The sequence below is a fragment of the Maylandia zebra genome, linkage group LG20 (genome assembly GCF_041146795.1).
Source record: "Maylandia zebra isolate NMK-2024a linkage group LG20, Mzebra_GT3a, whole genome shotgun sequence".
Taxonomy (NCBI): domain Eukaryota; kingdom Metazoa; phylum Chordata; class Actinopteri; order Cichliformes; family Cichlidae; genus Maylandia; species Maylandia zebra.
In genome coordinates, this window is record NC_135186.1 from 6,877,608 (window position 1) to 6,901,392 (window position 23,785).

Consider the following 23,785-nt stretch of genomic DNA (forward strand, 5'->3'; position numbering starts at 1 on the left):
CATAACAATTTATTTATTTGAGACTTTTTTTTCCTACCTCGTTTAACCTCACTCATTATCCAGTCTCTCTTTTTTTTCTATGTACACCAGCTTGTTTGCAGGCACAAAGGTCGTATTTGCCCTGCAATAAATTTCATTATACAATGTGAATAATAGATTTGATCTGGTTACCTAAGCTCTTTTTTGTCAAACTTAAAACAACATGACAGACCTTAAATTGGAAATGGAGTGTTTTACAGTAAGGGGGAAAAAAACAGCCCTCACATATGTATTTTATTTATTTTATCTGTTACATGTGTGCAGTAATTATTTGGAAGTAAAATATATACAAACTAAATCAAGTTAGTAAGTTATCCTGTCCATACGAACCAGCTCCTTCCTTTCCTAAAACCTTTTTTTCAACAGCCGTTTACATTTAAATGTTCATGTTACTGTTGCTTTGGTATACAAAGTTAGAGACAGTGTTAAAACTGGTTTAACTAGGCCCTGGTGGGCTGCATCTTTTTGTTCCCCCAGGCGAGGTGTGCCACAAATCCTACACCCAGTTCTCCAACCTCTGTCGCCACAAGCGTATGCATGCTGACTGCCGCACCCAGATCAAATGTAAAGACTGTGGGCAGTTGTTCAGCACTACCTCCTCCCTCAACAAGCACCGTCGCTTCTGTGAGGGCAAAAACCATTATGGCTCTCCAGCAGGGATGTTCAACCCTGGCATCCCCATGAGCTCCAGCCCAATCATGGCTAAGGCTAAGTCCCACCATCCCCACCTTTCTGGTTTAAACCAGTCAGGTTTAGGCTTCACTGACTACTTTCCTTCCCGACCTCATCCTCATGCTGGCTTGCCCTTCTCCCCAGGACCCCATGGCTTCCCATCCCTCCCACATGGTTTCCCAGGTATTTTTCCCCCATCGCTATATCCACGACCTCCTTTATTACCGGCCAGTCCACTGATAAAGAGCCCGCTGAGCAGCAGTCAGGAGGTGAAGCTGCCTCAGAGTCCTCTAGATGCTCCTCCATTGTCTCTAGTTAGTTCCACAAATGGCAATGGTGTTAACAGTTTGAGTCAGCACGAAGACAAAGAGAAGGAGAATAAACTGGATTTGTCTTCTAGTGGAGAAGCCAAACCAAAATCAAAGATGGCAGATATGTCTGACGGTAGTGACCTTGAAGATGTCAATACCACAAGTGGGACAGATTTGGACACCACCACAGGTACTGCTTCAGGGGACGGCTCTGACCTGGAAAGTGATGGAGAGAGTGAGCGTGAGAGAAGTGGTAAAAGAAGGAAGCCGTCTGGCACTGTATCAAGCCAAGAGGCACACCAGTTAGAAGACACAAACCGTGCATTGATATCAGCCATGTCTAGTTCAGGGAACCTGTCGATTGATCGTCCGTTTCTTGCTTCTGCATCGCAACACTCCTTCTTCCCCCCACCCGATGAGCAAGCCCTCCCGCCCACAACCACCACAAATTCCAATGCAGCCACCACTGATTCCATAAAAGCCATCGCTTCTATTGCAGAGAAATATTTTGGTCCAGGTTTGATTGGACTTCATCAGGAGAAGAAGATGGGTCCACTGCCCTATCATTCCATGTTTCCCTTCCAGTTCCTGCCCAACTTCCACAACTCCCTCTACCCTTTTAGTGCTGATCGAGGTGCTCTCAATCCTAGCATGTTTTTTAAAGCAGAGCCCAAGTCACCTCGTGAGCAACTGCACAAAATGGTTTCTAGTTCCCCGGCAGCTCCTGCTCCCACAGCAGAATCACCGTTCGATCTCACCACGAAACCCAAGGAGGCCAAGATAGCTCCTTCAACACCAACAAACACCTCAAACCCCAACAATAGTACTGGGAGCAGTAGTGGACATTTAGCAATATCTAGCAGTGAAGAACAGCCATTGGACCTCAGCATTGGCAGCCGGAGCCGAGGGAGTCATAATGGTGTGCCAGCTGAGCCCCATAATCGAAAGAACCACATCTATGGAGGTGGAAAAGGGGTCTCAATCAAGGATGAAACTCCATCTGGTTTTCCACACCCTCATTCACAGTCTTTGCACCAATCAACCATCACCCAGCACCAGCAGCCCCAGGCACAGCCACACCAGCCACCACCACTGCACTATGCCAAGCCCTCAGCATTCTTCATGGACCCCATATACAGGTATTTCAGCCCGGATTAGACCAGACACTTCCACAACCAACATCAAGGCGTTTTTGTAGATGCATTGAAGAATATGAGGTTGGGCATTCTAGATGAAGTTTGACCTTGGTACGTAACCCTCTGCCTTGATATTGGTCCAGCAGGGTGGAGAAGAGGAAGCTACTCGACCCGGTAGGAGCTCTGAAGGACAAGTTCCTCCGGCCCTCGCCGCCACTCTTCCATCCCCAGGTACATAGTGCACACATGACCTAGCTTGGTTTGAGACTATTCTTTTTAAGAAACAGTAAATGCTACGTGCACATTAAACTGAAAGTACACCAAGAGACTAACAAGCAGGGGAATTGACCGCCAGGTATTGCATACAAGCTGATTATTCCCAGATAGTATTGACTATTATTTTCAAACTATGTATTATGTGAAAATACCTCACTCCTGCCTCCCACGCTGCTTAAACCTGAATTGATAGGACCCAAGCGCCATCATTCCAAAGTGTTGATGTTATTTTCTCAAGGGTTCTGTATGATTTCTTCCTTTGTTTACGGAATGGCGCCTGTGTACCTCGTCAGCTTTACCTTTTTTCAGAAGACACAGCCTGTTATCGCTGCCCTTTGATAATCAGTCACATTGTTCCACTGTCCCCAGACCTTCCCCACCTCTACATATCTTGATTACAAGCAATGATAGTATTAATAAAAGAGAGAATAATAACCATTTGAATTGTAACAAACTGCCTCTCTTGGCCACGCTAATCTTAGTTGTGGCATTGTTTCATGTAGTGGGAGCCCACAGGCAAGCTAATAACTCAAACCCCTCAGAGTTTTTTTTTCTTTTCTCTGTGCCTGGCTGGCTGGCTAGATAATAACACCGTGTCCGTCAAGGACATCCTGTGTTTGTGTTCAGGAGAATGGGGGGCTCTCATTGGGGAAACGGTTTAATCTGACCTGGAAATCTGTGTCCTCTATCAACCGTGACTTTGCAATACACACATCTGGTGCACATGCAGACAGATACATTTACACATGAACATGCGTTTGCATATCTCACATGCGTGATGTCATATCGTTAGCCAGCATAGTTTTTTTTTAAGGTAAATTGCAAGAATTTTTTATTTTTTTTTTGTATTGGTACCTTTTTTCAATTACCCTAAACCCGGGTACAAAATCTTAAAAACATGATGTCATGACAAGGCTCTAAGCATCAAACAGATTTCCTTTTCATCCTTTAAAATCTCATCTCATCATCTCGTAGATTGCAAACTTTTCGCAGGCTGCCCTGCAAAAACTTTTTTCATATTTGAGCGTCTCAGCTGTGATCCTGTCAGTGATCCAAACACAATGCCACCTCTAATTCAGTCTCATGACGGAATCACCCCGCTCCCCCTTGCACCCGTTCTCAGACTGCGAATAAACACATCGAGACGGAGTGTCTGTCCCTGTGTCTCTCCCGTCCCGTATTCACTAAAAAAAGGAAGGATGTAAGCTGTTTTTGGCAAATAAACTCCTACATAACTGGCCTCTTTTGTTCACAAGCTTCTAGGGGGGGAGGGAAGCGGCTATCAGTTGGGGGTATCACAAACTATATTGTATTGCTCCAGTCATGGCTCTTGAATGCCTCATTTAGCCAGTTTGCAGGCTTGCAACAGCAGCTTTGGCAGAAGAAGGTAAGAAGTAGAGAACAAAGCATTAGTAGAAGCTGAGGTTGTACAGAGAGGGGGGCACTGGAGAAACAGTACTTGGGCATTTGTGAATGTGTTATAGGTCAAGGAGGTGACATGCCTTGAGTACAAACAACAAGGCTAACCTCTGATATGCTGCTTCCTCAAAGCTTCCTCCCTGTATCTTTCTCTCACTCCATGTTCTTTCTTAAATTGTCCCTTTGTTTTCAGTGCTTTCTTTTCTGTTTTTAATACACATAAACATGCTGCCATCATGATGTAACACACGCTACGTGCAAAAAATTAAAACTGCCCTTATAAACTTTATAATTGAACCCATAACACGGTAAATAATACAAACTCCGGTTGAATTATTTTTATCCAGTTTTTAAAACATGAAACAAAAAATTTCTCAACTTTTTGAAATCTTCTTATTCCCTAGATGTCAGCAATGGAGAACATGACAGATAAGCTGGACGGCTTTGGAGCACTAAAACTGGACGCACCGCCCAATTCGCTGCAACACTCGGCCCATCCGCTGTTCAACTTCCGCTCACCACCACCTTCCCTCTCAGATGCCATCCTTCGCAAGGGAAAGGAACGCTACGCGTGCAGGTCTGCACCCCTTTTCATTTAAACTAGTTGGTGGAATATGTGCAAATGTGAAAGTGCACCATGCCGTATGCTCACTCATCCTCATTGTCCTTTTGCTCTAGGTACTGTGGGAAAATCTTCCCTCGCTCAGCAAATCTCACCAGACATTTGCGGACACACACAGGGGAACAGCCCTACAGGTATTCCTTTCTATTTTTAATTCAGAGAGTCTTGAAAGTTTCTGAAATACCGTAGTTGACATATTTCCCTTTGTCACGGCTATTTTTCAAACCTGCCTTTACTTTGTTTGGTACGTCTCTTTCTGTGAAACTTCAGAGAAAAAACAAAGTGAATACTTTTAAGCAAATCACAAGAGCCTTAAGTGGTTTCTTGCTCAACTCAGCAGATAAATAATACATCTTTAGGGCCCTTCTCACTCTACTGCACTTTCAGCTGACATTTAAATACCCCTGTTCTTCTTCGTCAGGTGTAAATACTGTGACCGTTCATTCAGCATCTCATCCAATCTTCAACGCCATGTCCGCAATATCCATAACAAGGAGAAACCCTTCAAGTGTCACTTGTGCAACCGCTGCTTTGGTCAGCAAACCAACCTCGATCGCCATCTCAAGAAGCACGAGCACGAGAACATTCCTGGTCAGTTTGCAACTGCAATGATGGCTGTGCGAACTAGTAATGTAGTCAATAAACAGGAAGTGTTTGCTTAGTTGATTGTTTGAATCCATTTTCACACATGGGTTATTGAAAAACTGTCAGAAAAGAGCATAACTTATATAAAACCTTTTTGCTATCATGTTTATCTTCCACACAGATTTCTGTAAACATTTTTTTTCTGTTTGTCAAAAAAATGTCATGAGAGCTGTGCACGATCTTAGTGTTTAAATGTTAGTAATTGTGTGTTTTGCCTCTGATATTTTCCTAAATTAAATAACTGTGCGATGATCATCACACTAATGATGCTTGTGTGTCTTGGTATGGTATGTGGGCTGTCTGCGTGTGTGTGTCCATGTGTTTTTATGCATATGGATGTGTGTGTCTACATCTCTTTCCCCAACAGTGAGCCAACAGTCTGGGATGCTTTCCAACTTAGGAACGACCATCTCCTCGCCAAACTCAGAGCCAGAAAATCATGCACTTTTAGATGAGAAGGAGGACTCGTACTTCTCAGAAATCCGCAACTTCATTTCCAACAGTGAGATGAACCAGGCCTCCAGCTCCACGGATAAAAGGTAAGACGAAAACCCGCTCACAAAAATTATATTTGTACCATGATTCTCACAGAGATCTCCAGCGATTACTTTCCATCCATGTGGCTAACTCTTTTCTGTCAAGCTTAGATTCTCACCCGACCTCATCCTGAATTTAACATTAATCCTAACTACAGCAGAAAGAACTTGTCAGATGTTGTCAGGAATGTTGTAATGCATCTCCTTTATTTAGGACATCTAATCTTAGGTATGAAAATCCAGAAAAACAAACAAAAAGTTTGTTCAGTTAAAGTAAACAGCTGCTCTTCTACATCTCTAGCGCCTTCCTCCTTCCCGCAATCAACAGTACAGATCCATGAAATTGGTACACAGCGCTCCCTAGTGGCTAGAACACACTTAGTACCATTGCACTAAAATAAATGAAAAAAAAAAAGGTTTTCTTAATTTTTCACCTTTCATTTTTTAAATGTAAAACATAACTGTAATAGTTCAGTATACCAATTTTCACACATTTTAGTTTCTTTAATGTTTAAAGTTTATATAATGTGTTTGTGAATGTCATGCTCAGTTCTAAATACCCTGCAGACCAGTAGCACAAGTGTTAACCCTGTTAGTTTCGCTGCACTCTAAAAACTTTGTAACTTGCTTATAAAGTAAGGAAAACTGTTTTTTATTTAAAAAAAAAAAAAAAAAACAGGTTTCTTTTTTTTAAATATCCTCATAAAAATGGAAACTTCCTGCTTTAAGTTCTGAAAGGCTTTTATAGTTAACAGAAAAGGGCAAGAATTGTGTTTTGGGAAATAAAAGAAGGGCGATTTTCTGGTTTGCTCTCTTGCATTGATTCTGCCTTCGTCTCATTCTGGATTCCTTTCTGGTAGTCTCACTTTCTGCCTGCCACTTCCTCATTCTCCCCCACACCCCCTTTTTTCTTGTCAACATGCATTATGTCCAAAAGACACAGTGGCAGTTTAGCCCCTCTGCCATCTGGGATCAATAGCGAGTCTCATCCACAACAACCTCGTCTGACATTTTAATATCTGTAATTCAGACTAAGTGTTGTGCTTTCTGTCCTCCCACCAGACAGCCTGCTGTTTATTCTCCCTCTGAGTGACTGAAGTCAAATGCTGAACACAAACACACATTCATGGATGACTATCTATAATCACTCCTAGCTGCCCCCACATCACAGTTCCCCACCCCCTTCAAAATTCCCTTTTCAGCATCATGGCCAGTCAAAATAAAAGCCCCTGGGAGCCTTTATTTTTGTATAAAACTTTGACCTGTTTCCAAACTGGTGATGCTGTAGTTGCTGAGGCAGCACTGCTGCTCACAGGGTGGGACAGAATGAGAAAAGTTAGGGAGTATAGGTGTGCACGCATATTTTCAGCTCCACCACAGTGTGTAAGGACTCACCGCCTTTGGCTTGAGTTTTAGGTTTGGATAAAGCTAGAGTTGGAGCTGCTCCCTCATCTGAGACCGGGCTGCAATAGCTCTCAGTTTGGACCCTAAGGGGGACTCGGGTTGAGGCATTTATCTAAGAGATCCACTGATGATTGAGCTCTTCCCCTATCCACTCACTGTGTACCCATAGCCCCAGTCTGCTAACACAAACACCCAACTGACGTGTTTAGACTAAATGACAAAACCCAGGGCCCCCTATGTCAGAGCTACGCTTCTCTCTCCATTCACAGGCATGTACTTTTTCCCCGCCAGCCAGCGCTGCAATTTGATTATGGTGATATTTAATCTAGACTGAAAGAGAAGAACCCCCCTCCAATCTCACAAAGTCCCTCTACCCACATTCACTCACCCAGTCTGCGTGACCCAATCCTGTCCCCGTGCACCCCTTCCCAGAGGTAACCCTGTCTGATTTGATAAATGTCCACTGTGTGGCAAAAAATGAAAGGGGTAAATTTGCCATCCCAAAGGAAATGATATCATGAGCCATGACATCGTGGTCTGGGGGTGATGGAAGCGGGGGAGGGGGTATTGGGGTGCAAGCTGGAAAATGTACAGATGGCAGGTCGTAATGGTAGTGTGCTGATAGCCTGTTTGCAGCCAAGCCATCATCTTCCTTCAGTCGTGCAAACTGTGTTCCACCACTACAAAGCGTTGAGGGGCATAGAGGACTTAGTCTGAGGTGGACCATGCCCTGGTCTGTTTGTGAGGAGCGGGTCAATTAATCATCTGTGGGCCATCGGAAAAGTCCAGGCAGACTGTCAGCACCCATGTTGTTTGTGTGGACTCGGGAGTTAGACTTTACATGCTGTCATTAGATTATTTTTGTTTCTCTTGCTACTCATGATGAGTCAGATCGTTAAAAGGTTAGGAAATGGTAACAGCCGCCCAGCCAGCTCAAGAGTGGACATAGCCTCTATCTTACATTTTGATCATTTGTGGTAAAAAAGTAAAAAAAAAAAAAGAAAATCAGGAATTTACACTAGAAATCATATTTTTAAAAAATCAAACTCCCATTTGGTTTGTCTACATGTGTTTTTAACTAAAATCCAGGCCACTATACTGACCACGATTCAACTTTTCTGTGTTCCCATTGTTTCCTTCTGGCCCCTCCTGATTGGCTTGGGAGACTCAAACCTCTTTAACTCAGATGTCGCACTTCTAACATTTCCTCCCTCCTCTGACCTTTGATCCCTCCGCAGATCAGACCAGCCTGAGGAGGAGCACCCTCCCAGCCACAGTTTGTCCAACTCCAAGCTAGGTCTCCAGGGTCTGGAGGAAGAGGAAGAGGAAGTGGAGGGTGACGATGAAGAGGAGGAGGAAGGCAGCCTGACAGAGAAGTCGCACGACGAGGCGCCCGAGTCCCCGTCTCCTGTCACAACAGGAGTGTATGAGGAGGATGAGGAAGAAGAAGAGGCAGAGGCGGCTCCATTAGGGATGAGCTATGAACACACTCGCAGGTATTTGTCTGTTTTAAATTAGCAGAAAAGGTCCAAGTTCATTGACAAGATTTACCCCAATATATCCCAAACAACCACAAAAATGTACAGCAAATGTTGAGTTTTAACAAAATTTGCAATACTTAACAATCCAACTAATGCATTTCCTAAAGAGCACTGTAAATCGACAAGGGCAAACAGGGATAACACATGTACTAAAAATGTCCCCTACACAGATTCTCAGATATGTAACCCAAAGTCAAGTGCTTTGATTTGGCTAGTTTCTTTAACTACTCTTTAAACTCTTCAACCCTTTTCTTCCACTTTATTTCTGCTGTCCGTTGATCCCTTTTATTAATCATACCTTTACTTTTCTCTTCACTTCACATTCTCCCTCCCCTAATTAACTCGCCATCTGTTCCTTCCCTGTTTTTTATATCTTTCCATCAATTTTTTCTATCCATCCTCCAACCAACCCATCCACGCTGCCCTATTTCTTCCATCCACCCATGCTTCGGTGTGCAGGTGTATAGAGGAGGAGGGCTCTCTCTTGGACCTGGAGGCACTGCCCAGCTTTCCCAAGAGCTTGGATGGTTTACGTAAAGCAGCCAGTGACGAGCAGCCTTTCGATGTTAAAGACATTTTTAACACTTCGCTAGAATCTGAGGCATTGAAAGAGACATTGTACAGACAGGCTAAAACCCAGGTATGTGACTGGCTTTTGGATGTCCGTTAAAAGAGGAAGGGCCGAGTCGCTCAGATAAAATAGGAGGAAGGGCAAAATATGTTGACTGGAAAGAAAGATCAGGGATGAGATGGATGCTTTCACATTTTCAGGAGCTAAACAGCACCTCTCTTCCTACTTTCCTATATCTTTGTATTTCACTTAACTTACTAACACATCACCTACAACCTTCTCTATTCGTTGCTGGTGTATTAAGTTTTAAAACAATTTAATTAAATTTTGTTACAAGGTATAAAGTCATGAAATTCGAAGATAATCACACTTGAGTGAAACACCAGCAACCAGATGTACTGTAATCCTTTCATTTCTGGACGTGTCGTTGGACACAATGAAAGCTTACTGAAGTTTCTGTATTTTCCTAAAAATCATCCGTCTTCTTCTTTCACAGGCTTATGCAATGATGCTGTCTCTCTCTGAGAACAACCCTTTGCACGCGCCCTCCCAGAACTCTCTGGACGCTTGGCTGAGCATGGGAGGTGGACCGTCTGAGACGAGCAGCTTTCACCCACTCAACCACATCTAAGCGAGAGAGAGAAAGAGAGAGAGAGAGAAAAGGTGGGAGGAAGAGTAGGAGGAGGAACAGAAAGACTGAGTGGACATGAGTAGGGGGCAAGACAAAGGATGATGGAGAAGATTTCATTGTCATACACATTCAAGATAGAAAGAATGAGTTTGTGTGGATGTGTGTGCTTGTTTTGTGTGTGTGTGTCTGTGTGTGAGTGTTTGTTAAAGAAAGAAGGGGAAGATTTTCCCCCAGGTGAAGGGTCTTGCAAAGACTGTCAAAGCGAACGCACTGCTAAGCTCCTGTTGATGTGAAGGACATGATGAATGCTTCTCAATAGCATTGAAACTCTGCATTACTCTGATCCTCCCCAAGTGCACAAGGCTTACCGCAGCACCACAGAGACCCTGCGTAAGGCTCTCATAAAGACTCTTAATGACTGATACGTCTCTAAAGTCTGTATACACCGCCTACTACAAACACTGCAGAGACATGCTGCATTGGCACTGCATGTCCACAAGTTGGCACTGTTTCACCAAGAATAGAGTGAGAGTGTTGACCGCTGTCTCCGTGTTTCCTCCACCAACCATGGGTGACTTATTTACTGATTTTGTTTCAGTAGTAACAGCAGAATCAACAATAGCACCACACTAAATGTTAGTTAAAGAATTGGCAGATACAATAGACTGTTGATTTTTTTTTTTTTAAAGAATTTTATTCTACGTTCAAATGTGCTTTCAATGAGTTATCTGGGCCACTAGCCATTGTAATTGGTTATTCAAACTTGATCATGCTGAAAATGGATTTAAATCATGTTCAGAAAAAAAATGAGGAAAGTCTTTCTCTGCTTGTTTCATTGTCATTTGTTAATTTTATTCACATTAATTTTTCTTTCCTCTTACACAGTATTGTTTCTTCGTAGGCACTGCAGTGCTTAATTGTTAATATAATTAATTTAGAGAAGGACCAAAATTGTATGATATGTCATATGATGTACAAATTAACCTAGATGTTCATAGGAAGAGTGGTATGTGCCAAATAACCCATAGAAAATGTTTTGTTCTCTGACAATCATTTCATTTCCAAGGGGCTTGCATTTGCTGTCATAGTTTCTTTGTTTTTTCTTTCTTACTAAGCGCTTATATATTTGATTTCAGAAGTGTGTGTTTGTATTTATTTTTGGTTGTTTTGTCATGGCAGGGGGAGTGAAAATGAAGAAGTCATTTTATCCCTCGTTTCTTGTTGCTGAAGGAATGGTAAACTATCAGAACATGAGGGAGATTCAGAATCTCTGGTTTTGATGGGTTAGTGTGCCAAAATGAGAAAAAAATACAAAATCAAAACAAAAACAAAATAAAACAAAAAAACAAAAAACATGAAATTAATTGATTTTATTTATAGTGAAATATAGCTGTAGTTAGTCTTAGATCCTATTTGGCATTGAAACATCCTGCAGTGTTTAGCCTTTTTATTTCCTTGTTTTAGTTGAACCATTTTACCCAGTAGGCTGAATGTGTCTTGTTCAAAATGGTTCAAGTACTAAAGGGGGCAGGCTTGGACAACCTTCGTTATGGATGTCATGAAAAGGGCATTACATTGTTACACTATTGAATCTGAGTAGTTTCTACAACATCGAGCTCCCCCTTTCATCTGTTTCAGATTTAATACATGTCTTATAACCAACAAATACTGTTGTTTTTTGTTTTTTTAATGAGTTGTCCAATTTTATACGGTCTAAAATTCAAACGCACACAGCCACAACTGCACGAACATGGCATAATCACTGACTATTTGAGAAGAAAGACAACAACTCATTAAACCAAAAGAACTGATAAAAACAAACCACAGAAAGTATTAAAACGGGCATCGTAATTCTGCTGGTCGGTCCATTCAAATTAAATGTCTAGCTGTCTAGCTGGATGGGGAAAACCGAAACACTTGATAACTTTTTAATCTGAAATTCTTCTTCTGAGGTCATACTGAAAACTCATTCCATATGGTCTACAAGGTAGCTGTGCCGTGGAGGGGCGTGAGTAATTTACTGTAGATAGCTGCAAAAAGGTGGAGCGTGGGCATTGTTGATCACTGTTCCTCTCCGCATACTGGGACTTTTCTAACTAGGCCTGATGCTGTATTTTGAAAATAGCACTTAAATCATATGGGTCCAAGCCAATAATTGATCATGCTTAGGTCCCTGAATGTTAGAACAGATACATTTGGTTTCACTTTCACTAGATGGGCATGTTGTGCTCAACATGGAGAGGTAAGGATAACAGAAGCACTGTAATTTTTCTTCATGACAGTAGGTGGTAGTGTGATGCTAGGACTGCTGCATCATCTCAGTTTTCTAAAGACAGATGTCTTCTTTTTATATAATTCTACTGAATGAGATTCAATTCATGGTAAATGCATTGCTTTCCAACTTGTGGTTACAAAATGTAAAGACTTGGGTCATTAAGTTTTAAGGCTGACTGTTTGTAGTAATTCTTGTCATGGACTACTGTAATAAGTACGCGCTGTGTAAAGCAAAGGAACTGAAGGCATATAGGTATTTCATTTTGCCAGCTTCAGAACGTATTCTGGCAAGTGGTCACTGAAATATGTTTCAGCAAAATAGAAGATGGTTGCTGTTTGCCCCCGCTGTTACAGGAGAAAGTAAAAAATATACATAGTTTCTTTTTAACTGTATAGTATTTTAAAGAATGAAAAACATGGTGCATTTGTCTGAAGAAAAAAAATCATTGAAAAATATGGGTTTAAATGGATGGTGCTTGTTTTGTTAAAATCTGAGTTGTATATCGCCTCTGTTATGTTTATTGAAAGCAAACAAAAAAAAATTTATTGTGCATGACGTGTTAGCAGTCATAATGATGTCCATTTGTGAAACGTGTATCAAATCAAAAAAATTAAAAATTAAAAAAAAAAAGAAAAGAAGGAAAAAAAAAAGAAATTCGTAGATGCACTTATTGTACATGTGGTTAGGTTAGTATGTTTGACTTCAACTTCTGACTGCCTTACAGATGTTTGGACAGGTGGTCCCGAAAGACTTAGAAAAGACTTGTCAGAGAAGACATAATGAAAAACAATAAAGGATTGTAGAATAATATTGAACAATTCTGAAATTGCAGTTCTTTTGATGCTTGTGATTATTGCAGATGTACTTTAGAGAAATTTCATTGAAAAGATATGACTCTGATGTTAATTCTGTAGAATAGCAATGTATACCAAATGTAATCTTTCCAATGCTATGAAGAATTTATACATGAAATTGATATGCAATAAAACCTGTGTGCTTTTTAAATGAGTCCTCCGTTGTTTATTTGTGGGCTAGAAGTGCCTGAAATAGTCACTGCTCAGCAAACAAAGGTGACAATGCTTTGAGCAGTTTCCCTCCACTCAAAGCAGCCACTCTAACCAGTTCAGTCCTCCTGTTTGTGAAGCTTAAAGAGAGTGAGAGGCTGAATTGAGGCCTGGTGTAAGATACTTTCAATAAGGTTTATTTTCTAAAAGAGCATTTTTGCTTCTTACTAACAGAACTTACACACAGTATTATTTGCCTTGACCTTATAAGTCCCTTTAAATTACTTATTTTGCTCATTGTGTGAAAAATATTGAATTTAATTATTATATCGCTATAGAAATTGTTTTTTGTCATAAATATAACCTTCTCACCTTTAACTCATGGAAATAAAAAAGTTGAATTAAGTGTTGGATGTCCAGCCAATTGGGCACATGGTGGAGATTAACTTTAAAAAAATTAAAAATAAAAATTATTGTAATTCTTCCCAAATTGCAGTTTCTACTGATTAAATTGTGTTTAAGAAATGGCAGTTTCTTTTGTAGTTGTTGAGGTCAAACAAAAATCTAGAAACCCTTTTAGATTTAGATGTAGTTAAACGTGCAAAACTACTGGGTAGAAAGAAAGATTTGATTGACACTGTCGTGCCAGTAAACAAACATGATCTACATGAAAATGTAGTCAGGAGGAAACATTGCCCAAAGGTTCACACTCAATAACTTATCACCTTTTGAAGAAAAATGCAGTGAACTCATCACCCAGCAAAGTGTGGAGGAAAAATTAAACAAAAAAAATCATAATGTTCATATTTTGTTAAATATTATTTTGCTGCTGGCTTTACATTGAGGATTATATTAAGTTTTGGGTTGTTGTTGTTTTTTGTACCCCAAATCCTTCTTATACGCTATTGATTTATTCTTTGAAATTTAGTACATAAACAATTCTACATTTAGGTTAGGATGTGTTTTAATTGAGCCATTAACTCAGTTTAAATACAAGTCCAGCGGGATTAGAGGTGAATGGTACATTCAGGAGAAATGTGTTCTGTGATTTGAGGTCCAAGTGAAAAATATGAGGTTAAGAGCTGTGAAATAGAAAATAGAGCCAGACTATGGATTTAAAAGCAGTCGGTATCAAAGTCAGTTGCATAAAAACTTTAAATAAGCAGGTGCTGCATTGTTATTAATGTTGTAAGTTAGTTGGAATAGACTCTTTCATTTGGGAGAAAGTTAAACTGCAAACAAGTTGGCAATAATATGTGTTTGTGACGCATTAGTTACAGCTTTTCCATATTTCCAATCAAATGGTGGGAATGTATGTGTTGGATGAAGTCTGTGCTGAGTTGTAGTAGTGCAGGTGTAAAACAGAAGCCATACTTAATGGCAGCCAAGTGTTGATGTAAGAAATCCAGGTGTAAGCCAAAAGTGTAAACTCTGTGGGACATTGCAGGAGTTTTTCATGAAGATGAAAAAATAAAGTTAGCTATTTGTTTAATTGACTGTAAATTGACAAGCAAAGGATTAAAACAGTTACAGTTACAGTAATGTCTAGCTTTCTTTCTGTCTTTGCTTTCTAAGGAAATAGATCGTGCTATATTAACATGGTTTTATAAATCACAAGGTATTTACATGTGCGTAATTTGTGTTTAAGTGGGTCTGATACTATTCAACTTTTTTAAAAAAGTAGAAGAAGAAGCAAAAGCAAAAGAAAACATTTAACCCAATCTCTCTTTTTAAAAAACAAAATTTGCCAACAATTAAATAAAAGGCTAAACAAAGTAAGAAAACATGATGATAGTTTACATATTCATACTTGTGGCTGCTCAGTCAGCTTCATATCTAGAAAAAATGCAGAGTAACTAATACACTGGTAGAGTGTGCTTGCACAGATATCTTAGGCTGTTTTTCTTCTCACATGGGGAAAAGCAGATGTCCACTGAACGTGCTGTGCCGATTTTCATTGTCAAAAATCCAAGCGCCATTCCACAGTCGCAAAAACACCACATCTCCTACCTCTAGTAGCAATGTGACACCATTAGAAGAACTGACTGAATGAGGACTGCTCGAATGTTCGTATGCAACAAAGACGTGCTCTCCATTCTTGACCAACACAGCCCCTGAAGGATGTGAATGATGTCCATATACATAAAATTCAAAGTGGTACGCTCCTCTTACTGGTGCAGTGAAGGAACCTGTGGGACATTTTTAAAAATTTAAATGGAGTAAACATTGTCATAAAATCAAATTAATTCTAAAAATGTATGTATTTGAGTACCTGTGTGTGAATTATAGGCATTTCCAATATTGGAAACAACATATTTGAAGACCAGAGGCATGTATGTGTTAAATGGTCCAATATTTTGTGAGCCTGTGCCTAACAGAGAGGCTGAGAAAGCCACACGTTTGACTGAGAGAGAGAGAAACACACGTGTTAAAGTGACTTATGTTCCAGTAACTGTTTCAATAATGAGATTGTTTCCTGTTCAACAAACCTTCTGCTTCTCTCTTCAGGACCTCCACCTGGTTTTCTGTGATGTTTGCCCTACTTTTAATGGTGATTAGCTCTCCTCCTTGTGCTGGAATTAAATGAATAATTACATTTTTTAAAAAGATACTGTTTGACTATGAACATTTTTAATAAAATCACTTGTTGCTAAGCTTTTGAGCTAACTATTTCTCAGTGCAACACAATGTACCTGGTTAAAGTGGGATTTGCTAGGAGACAATTAACTAAATACTAGTGTGGCTGTATGTGTATATTTTAGCATGCATGTATAAATTATGACCCCTGTGTGGGTTACAGTTACTTGTGCATCCAATTCTTGTTATTTAAAGAAATTAAAGATGTATGAGACACCATCATTTCACCCTGGAAAAACTTTAAGAAGTTTAAAGAAATGATTAAGAGCTCAAACTTCATTACGACATTCATGTCTGTGATGAGTGTATGCAAACTTGTGAGCACAGACGTATATACCTTGGCTCTCTTGCTTCAGCTTATCCATTTCTGCCCTTAGCAACTCCAATTCTTTCACCTTAGCTGCTTGTGCTGACAAAGAGAGTGATAAAAAGAAGAAGAAGAAATAAAAGAGATGATATATGGTTCAGCTCAGTAGTTGGAAGCACTTTTCCCATTAGTTTAATTGCTGTAATATACTACTGTTAGGTTTGGGTTGTTTTTGGTTGTTTTTTGTGTAATTCTGTCTCTGCACACACCACAATGGATTTTAAATTAAAGAATCAAGATGTGAGTGAAATGCAGACCTGCAGCTTTCATTCAATGTGTTTAATAAAAGTATTGAAATAACTACTTTGGTATTACAATTTGACAAATTAACATAATTTTAAGTACAATCACTTCATGAAGTCAAGAACCCACAGACATCACCAAATGCTGTCTTTCCTTGAGATGTTCTTCTAGGCCTTTGATTCAGTTGCTGCGTGTCACATTCAGTTTGGGTAGAAATCTATATCTATCTATATCTCTATATCAGTACACTATCCAATTACTTAAGAGTCTTTGAAAAAAATTAAATAAAATTATATATATATATATATATATATATATATATATATATATATATATATATATATATATATATATATATATATATATATATATATATATATATATATATATATATATATATATATATATATATATATATATATATAGGCCCATTTTCTGTTGGAGCCAATAGCCAGTTGATTGTTACTGCGATTACTGTAATTTACAAGCTACTTCAGAAATGCAATGCAAAATTTGTTGTGTGTGCTTGTAAGTGACCTCACTCCTCCAGTATTTGCTGAGAATGTGATAGGACGCTTATTTATACTAAAACTTAAATATTTATTGGGGAATCTGTCCCTCACAGGACATATATCCTGTTTCTCAGTACAAAATGCAAGCAACCAAACATGCATCACATCTTGATTATTACAATTATTTATTCTATATGCTGAGCAAATCATCCCTGGATCACCTGAAAAAGGTCCAGAATGCTGGTGTATTGCTACTAGTTAAACTGCAACTTGAGTATGCTTCTCACTGATATATAATAAGGTAAGCATCTATGTTTTAGTGTTCCCGCTATGTTATGTTTAGAGTAACTTAGTTCAATGAGATTCTCTTGTCCTACTCAGTTTTCCTTAATTTTTTGAATTTTCAGGTACAGTAAATGTTTCCTTTGAAACACGAGTCTTCTGACAATGTTCCAATTTGTTGCTTATAGGGAGTAAAATCTAACACAGCAACCAGACACAGAGAAACCCCAATAAAAATAAACTATTCACCCAAAACTAACCTTCGTGCTGTTCTTTCAGCTTGTCCAACTCCGTCTTTTGTAACTCCAGTTCTCTGACCTTAGCTGCCTGTGCTAAAAAAACAGAAAAAAATTAAAAGTAAGACATAATTCAGTGAATTAAAGCAGTGGTTTCTTGTGCCATTGCATACTACTGTACCTTCATTCTCTTTCTGTAAGTGTCTAATCTCTGCTTTCAGTTCAGCCAACAAGGCACTCATCTCTCTCAGAACAGAATTGATGTCAGGTTTACATGTTTGCTCAGGGTCAGAGGTTTGTGCTGTTTCCATTCCCTGATTTAAAAGTGGAATAATTTTGCTGTCAGAGTTTATTTCAAGTTGAACTGTAGAGAGCGTGCAGATTAGCAGCAACAATGGAAAAAACACTGTCATGTTGGATCTCATGGAGTTTGTGCAGTTCAGTGTTTTTTCTTAACTCCAGCCTTATATAGTGTCTTTAATGTCGGTGACTGTCTGGTCAATCATTACCATGGATGTTTCATCAGAAACATTCCCAGGAGATAGCACTGTTACTTTGGACTTGTCGTATTTACACTACACTCAAAATGTTGTAAGTATAAAAAAAATCCCAGTTTTTTAATAACAACACATTTTTCATTCATCAAATGAAAATAAATTATTTTGAATCAACTATAGATGGGATTGTGAATGGTGGTCTGTCTTTCTGTGTTGGCCATGTGGTAGACTCGGGCTCAGTCCTGGGTGTACTCCACCTTTTGCCAAATAACAGCAGGGACAGGCTCCAACAAACCCACATTTGAACTCTATAAGTGGGCAAGAAAATAGATGATGGATTTTACTACAGACAGAACTATTCTGCAGTGCCAGTGCCAAAGACTCACGGGCCTATAAACATTTAACAAAAAAATCTTTCATCTAGAAATGTGATAATCAATAATTTGGTTGGGTTTAGACTCTGACTCTTGGGTGTATGTGTGTAGTGTTTTCCAGTGGTTTTGTGGTTAAAAACAGTATATAGGTACGGTTACAAAAAGGCCACTGTGACTTAGATACAGGAGTGATTAATGACTCTTACTGTATTTGGGATATGTAGCATATTTTTTGTTGTTTTTGCTGTTGTTTTTCTTTTTATATATAAAGCCAGTGTTCTTCAAGAAGATTTCAATAATTCTGTACTTCTAAGTGTTGACAAGACATTGCATGGCATTGCCAAATATAGTGGTCCCCTTCATTTCTCAATACCTCTTCAATCCCTCAATCAATTTAATTTTATATATATATATTTACAGATATAAAGATAGCATAAATATAGCATAGCATATCTTTGTCAATACTTCCCACAAATGTTCCTTGGGATCAAAAGAACTCAAACTTAGATTTATCTCTCTCGAATTTTTTTTTCAGCATTCTTTTGCCCATCCAAAATCTTTACTCTGATTAGCCTGTTCAGCGTGTCTTTTTTTTTTTTTTTTTGCAACTCTGCTTAGTCCAGCATCAGTTACCTCTTTACTGATGACAATTTGACCAGCATTGACCAGCCATTCAGGATGTGAGGTTTATTTTGCTTGTAGCAAAGACAATGTACTATTCGTTTAGCTCAGTTGTGCACAGGGCCTATTGAGTCTATTCTTGCTGAATAAATGGAGGTAGAGTTGGAGAGGGTGTAAAAGAGACTGTAACCAGAAGTTTACAAAAGCCTGAAAATACAACAGCTATGCATTTATTTGATGCATTGTGTGTTATGTCGATGATATCAGTAAATCAGTTTCAAATATCATGCTGGTCTGCGATGCCTGTATTTATTAGCAGCACCTATTTATTGGCATATTTCTCACATCTTTGTTAACCGTGTTCATTTTACCCTCTTGATGTGATCACACTCATTTATGCAAAAAAATTAAAATTAAAGTTGGGACAGAGAGCAGCACAGATTATGTTGGAGGCCAATGACCACTCAAAACACAAGTACAGAGGACATCAACATCCTTTCAGAACACTAAGCAAATACTGCTGCTGTGGCACACTGGAACTGATAAATACAGTGCTACCATTTGCAGTTTCAATACCAACGCTGATACTTTCAACCTATTGAGGCAGCTTATTAAGGGGTGTTTACTATTACTCCATTTGCTCTTTGTAATCTGCACTGGTATAGTGCTGGCTCAAAACTACCTAAATCTTCAACTAAAGAGCAATGCTGCTTAAATTTTAAGCCTATATGAACTCAGATATTACCTCTCTTTCTCTCCGTCTCTCTTTTTATCTCTCTCTCAAGTTAAGTAAAAGTCCATAAAATGTAACAGAACATGCCAATATTTAATTTCATATATATTTATTAGAATTATGATTGCTGTACAGCTTACTCGATAAACAGAACACAAAGGTTGATTCTTTCATAGATATAAAGGTAAATTGAAAATTGTCTTCATCACATAAAACATTTCTACAAAACAAACCAAAAAAATAAAATAATCATAATATGTACAATTGTCTTAGAAAATTCTACACCAAATTAAATCTGGCACGGAACTAACAGTCAGGTGCTGAGGTACTTTTTTAATGCAAGTAAAGACGTGTAAATGAAAAACATCTTCGATTTTTTTTCTTGTTGCAAATGTTATTTTTGTTTAGCATTTTTGTCAGTCGGGTTCATACAAATATCAGTACAGAGAACATCTTCATACTGCTGCGGAGTGTGCACGAGCAAACTAACAACTGTTTTCTGCTCACATGGTAAAAAGCAGATGGCCGCTAAAGGTGCTATGGTGATTTTCATTGTCAAAAATCCTTGAGTTAACCCACTGGCGCAAAAACACAACATCTCCAACCTCTAATAACAACGTGACACCATTAGCAGAACTTCCATAATGGGAATTCTGGTGTTCATAGGCAATAAAAATATGCTCGCCATTCTTGATCAACACAGCTCCAGTAGGATGAGCTGCATGACCATGTGCACCAATGTAGAACTCAAAGTGGTAAGCTCCTCTCACTGGTGCAATGAAAAATCCTGTGGGATGTTAAAATCAAATAGAGAGTTGTCACCTACAATGATCTCAACTTTGTCATAAAGTCAGATTTTTCTTTTTCTCATAGATGCATACCTGTATGTGGATTATATGCATTTCCAATATTTGAGACGACACGTCTGAAGACCAGAGGTGTGTGTGTGTTAAACGGTCCAACAGTTCCCGACCCCGCAGCTAGCAGAGAGGCTGAGAAAGCCACTTGTTTCACTGAGACAGAGGACAAAAGCACGTTAAAATGACTGATGTTACATTGACTGTTGCAATAATGAGCTTGTTTCTAAATTCACAAACCTTCTCTCTCTCTCTTTAGAGCCTCCACCTGGTTTTCTGTGGTATTTGTCTTAGCTTTAATGGAGATCAGTTCTTGTGACTGTGCTGTAATCAGAGTAATTGGTTAAAAGAAAAAGAAAAAATGAGCAAAACCTGAGTTACATTGTAAATATTCATTACTTTGGTGTCAGTTACTGAAAGATATATTTAAATATATCATATTTCATGATGTCCAGAAAAAAAAAACAGACCGAGCATTTTCCTCATGGTCTTTAATTATTCATCATTTTTCACTGCTGAGTATATATACCTTGATATTGTTCCTTCAGCTTGTCCAGCTCAGTCTTTTGCAACTCCAGTTCTCTCACCTTAGCTGCTTGTTCTAAATAAATAAATAGATAATTAAAAATAGCATGACATATTTGCAGACACCATGCCAGTGGTTTAATTAAATGGATTCTCAGGCCACACATTATACTTTACCTTCATTGTCTTCTCGCAAGTATCTCACTTCAACCTTCAGTGCACCCAACAAGGCACTCATCTCTCTCAGCACAGAATTGATGTCAGTAACACAGTTGTGTTGTTGATCAGAAGCTTTTGCTTGTCCTCTCTCCTGGGATCCAGTTTCCGTTAACTGTGGAATTATTTCATTGTCAGACTCTGTTTCAAGCCTGGCTGTTGACAGGAAGGTCAGCAGCAACAATGGAAAAAGCATTGTCATCTTACAACTCATAGTGTCCAGTTTACTGTTGTTTCTGTCTTAGGTCCAGCCTTATATAGCGTCTTGATTGTCAAGAATTTTGGGTCAATCATTGGCAGAATTATTTTATTATAAACACGTGCAGAAGATAACACTTAATACTTCTGACCTACTATGGCCTTGAGCTACCCCTCATTTCCTTTTAGTTTTTTTTAAAATGACTTTCTTTTTATAGTCTTGAGCAATAGTTCTCCAGGTTTTCTGAAAGCCTTTCAAAGTTGTTCTTTGGACATAGGCTGCTTTTTCACTCATATAGAAGGAGTCTGTCTCAAAAACACATAATTGGTTCAGATTTCTTTAGTTGAATCTATGAAACTGACCAAAGATAGCATAGTTCGATGGACAATGAATAGTATTTGTGCACCAACAAGATGACTCCCAAGTTATCAGCTGAAGACTTGGTTTATATCAGTATGGTGTGCAAAGTTTATTTAAGAAATGTGAGGAAATTCGACAAAAGAAGAAGTGGATGGCCCAAAAAACTATTTACAGCAGACCGAATCAGAATCAGAATACTTTATTGATCCCTGGGGGAAATTATTTTTTGTTACAGTGCTCCATTTTAAACCAACATTAAGACAAGACAGACAATACGCTAACTAAGAATAGTACAATATATACATATATATACATACATACATACATAAGTCACTTATAAATAAATATTTGGAAAAGAAACATGTGTAGTTGTAGCAGCAAACAGTGTGTTAAGTGGATGCGTTGTACAGGGAGATGGCCACAGGCAGGAATGATTTCCTGTGTCGTTCAGTGGTGCTTTTCGGTAATCTCAGTCTCTCACTGAACGTGCTCCTGTGACTGACCAACATGTCATGGAGTGGGTGGGAGGTGTTATCCAACATTGTCTTTATCTTGGACAGCATCCGCCTCTCCGACACCACCTTGAGGGAGTCCAGCTCCATCCCCACAACATTGCTGGCCTTACGGATCAGTTTATTAAGTCTGTTGGCATCTGCGACCCTCAGCCTGCTCCCCCAGCATGCAACAGCATAGAGGATCGCACTGGCCACCACAGACTCATAGAAAATCCTCAGCATTTTCTGGCAGATGTTGAAGGACCTCAGTCGCCTCAAAAAATAGAGACGACTCTGGCCCTTCCTGTAAAGTGCTGTGGTGTTTTTAGCCCAGTCCAGTTTATTGTCAATGTGTACTCCAAGGTATTTATAGTCCTCCACAATGTCAACACTGACCCCCTGGATTGAAACAGGGGTCAAGTGTTTCCTGGTCTTCCTGAAGTCCACGATCAGTTCCTTGGTCTTTGTCACGTTGAGCTGCAGATGATTCTGCTCACACCACGTGACAAAGGAGTCGACCACAGCCCGGTACTCTGTCTCATCATCCCTGCTGATGCATCCAACCACCGCAGAGTCATCAGAAAACTTCTGACAGTTCACAGTTCACATTGCTGTTATAAAGGTGTATCTTTTCCATTGAATCACACATTGTGATGAAAGTCAAGTAGATCTAATCTACTGGTTTAACTAAATCAACTTGCAGCCACTGTTAATCTATTTGAAATCTTTGACTAACGATTCTGGCAGAAAATTGCTTATTAAGTACTATGACATTGAGAAACAGCATCAGTACTAACTGAAAGTTTAAGAGGTCAAACTTATTCTAACCATGAAGTGATGGCTCAGTCTGAAATATGGCTGACTGAAGGCTTCAAAGGGGAAATTAAAAAACACAAATTTGACAACATCAAATACATTTTGTAAACTCATAAAACTGACAGCACTTATCAGAAACATATCATTTATGGCATACAAACAGATAACAGATTCATAAGTCCAACAGTAGAGAATTACAAATTGGTGTTTAGTTGTTCACATGTAATTAAAAAAAAAGTATTGAAATCAAAATAGCTATGCTTTGGTGTATTTGTATATGTATATGACAGCACTAAGCAACCTTCCACAAAAAAAACAAGTTACAGTCATAGACCAAACATGGTCTTCCTCAAGTTCAGATGAGTATTATGTTCTTCCTCAATAAACCGATAAACCAAGCATGAGAACAAAGTCTGGATTATAAAGAGCAAGGAGACAAACAAAAACACCCACTTGAAAGCTAAACATCCACGTGTGATCTTCGCCCCCCATGTACATCAACAACTCTCTGAAAAACAAGTCAAAGTCAAACTGAGATTTAAAAAGTTATTGTTTTACAAATATGTTGACCTTTCCAGTTAAGTTAGAGAGGATGGACTGTGCTGACTGAGCCTGTGATGACATAAAACAGTTGCAACAGAAAACCCAACTCTAAAAGCAAACAACATAAAACAAAACAAGAAATAGTTCAAGATTAATATTCTTTCACATTTTGGTTAAAAACAACAACAACA

At 39.0% G+C, this 23,785-nt stretch overlaps 2 protein-coding genes across 11 annotated transcripts in view; one reads left to right on the plus strand and one right to left on the minus strand.

Annotated features, from left to right (window-relative positions):
- The window catches only part of prdm16 (PR domain containing 16), a 174,222-nt gene extending 161,139 nt beyond the window's left edge, over positions 1–13,083 (plus strand). For 3 of the 8 annotated variants that reach the window (XM_076878167.1, XM_076878169.1, XM_076878173.1), the window contains 9 exons: positions 484–2,161; positions 2,302–2,389; positions 4,258–4,430; positions 4,532–4,609; positions 4,897–5,066; positions 5,488–5,659; positions 8,299–8,556; positions 9,061–9,241; positions 9,669–13,083. In XM_076878167.1, the coding sequence (XP_076734282.1) occupies positions 484–2,161; positions 2,302–2,389; positions 4,258–4,430; positions 4,532–4,609; positions 4,897–5,066; positions 5,488–5,659; positions 8,299–8,556; positions 9,061–9,241; positions 9,669–9,803 (2,933 nt within the window). In that variant the 3' untranslated portion in view covers positions 9,804–13,083. The remainder of the gene's footprint in view (positions 1–483; positions 2,162–2,301; positions 2,390–4,257; positions 4,431–4,531; positions 4,610–4,896; positions 5,067–5,487; positions 5,660–8,298; positions 8,557–9,060; positions 9,242–9,668) is intronic. The other 5 variants (XM_076878170.1, XM_076878171.1, XM_076878168.1 and 2 more) reach the window with 4 other exon arrangements.
- A 1,470-nt stretch (positions 13,084–14,553) lies between these two features.
- On the minus strand, positions 14,554–21,858 carry LOC105940975 (uncharacterized). 3 transcript variants are annotated; one of them, XM_023152312.2, is made up of 6 exons: positions 21,144–21,804; positions 20,971–21,042; positions 16,057–16,128; positions 15,572–15,655; positions 15,355–15,486; positions 14,554–15,271 (listed from the first exon to the last, which is right to left on the minus strand). In XM_023152312.2, exons 1-6 carry the CDS (start codon positions 21,394–21,396, stop codon positions 14,991–14,993), a joined length of 894 nt encoding a protein of 297 aa, XP_023008080.2. In that variant the 5' UTR covers positions 21,397–21,804; the 3' UTR covers positions 14,554–14,990. The 3 variants fall into 3 exon arrangements, with proteins under 3 accessions (XP_023008080.2, XP_012775336.2, XP_076734759.1); XM_012919882.3 differs by lacking the exons at positions 20,971–21,042; positions 21,144–21,804 and adding exons at positions 17,384–17,455; positions 17,541–17,812; XM_076878644.1 differs by lacking the exons at positions 14,554–15,271; positions 15,355–15,486; positions 15,572–15,655; positions 16,057–16,128 and adding exons at positions 19,713–20,371; positions 20,466–20,597; positions 20,682–20,765 and having other exon boundaries at positions 21,144–21,858.
- Between the last annotated feature and the right edge of the window lie 1,927 nt (positions 21,859–23,785).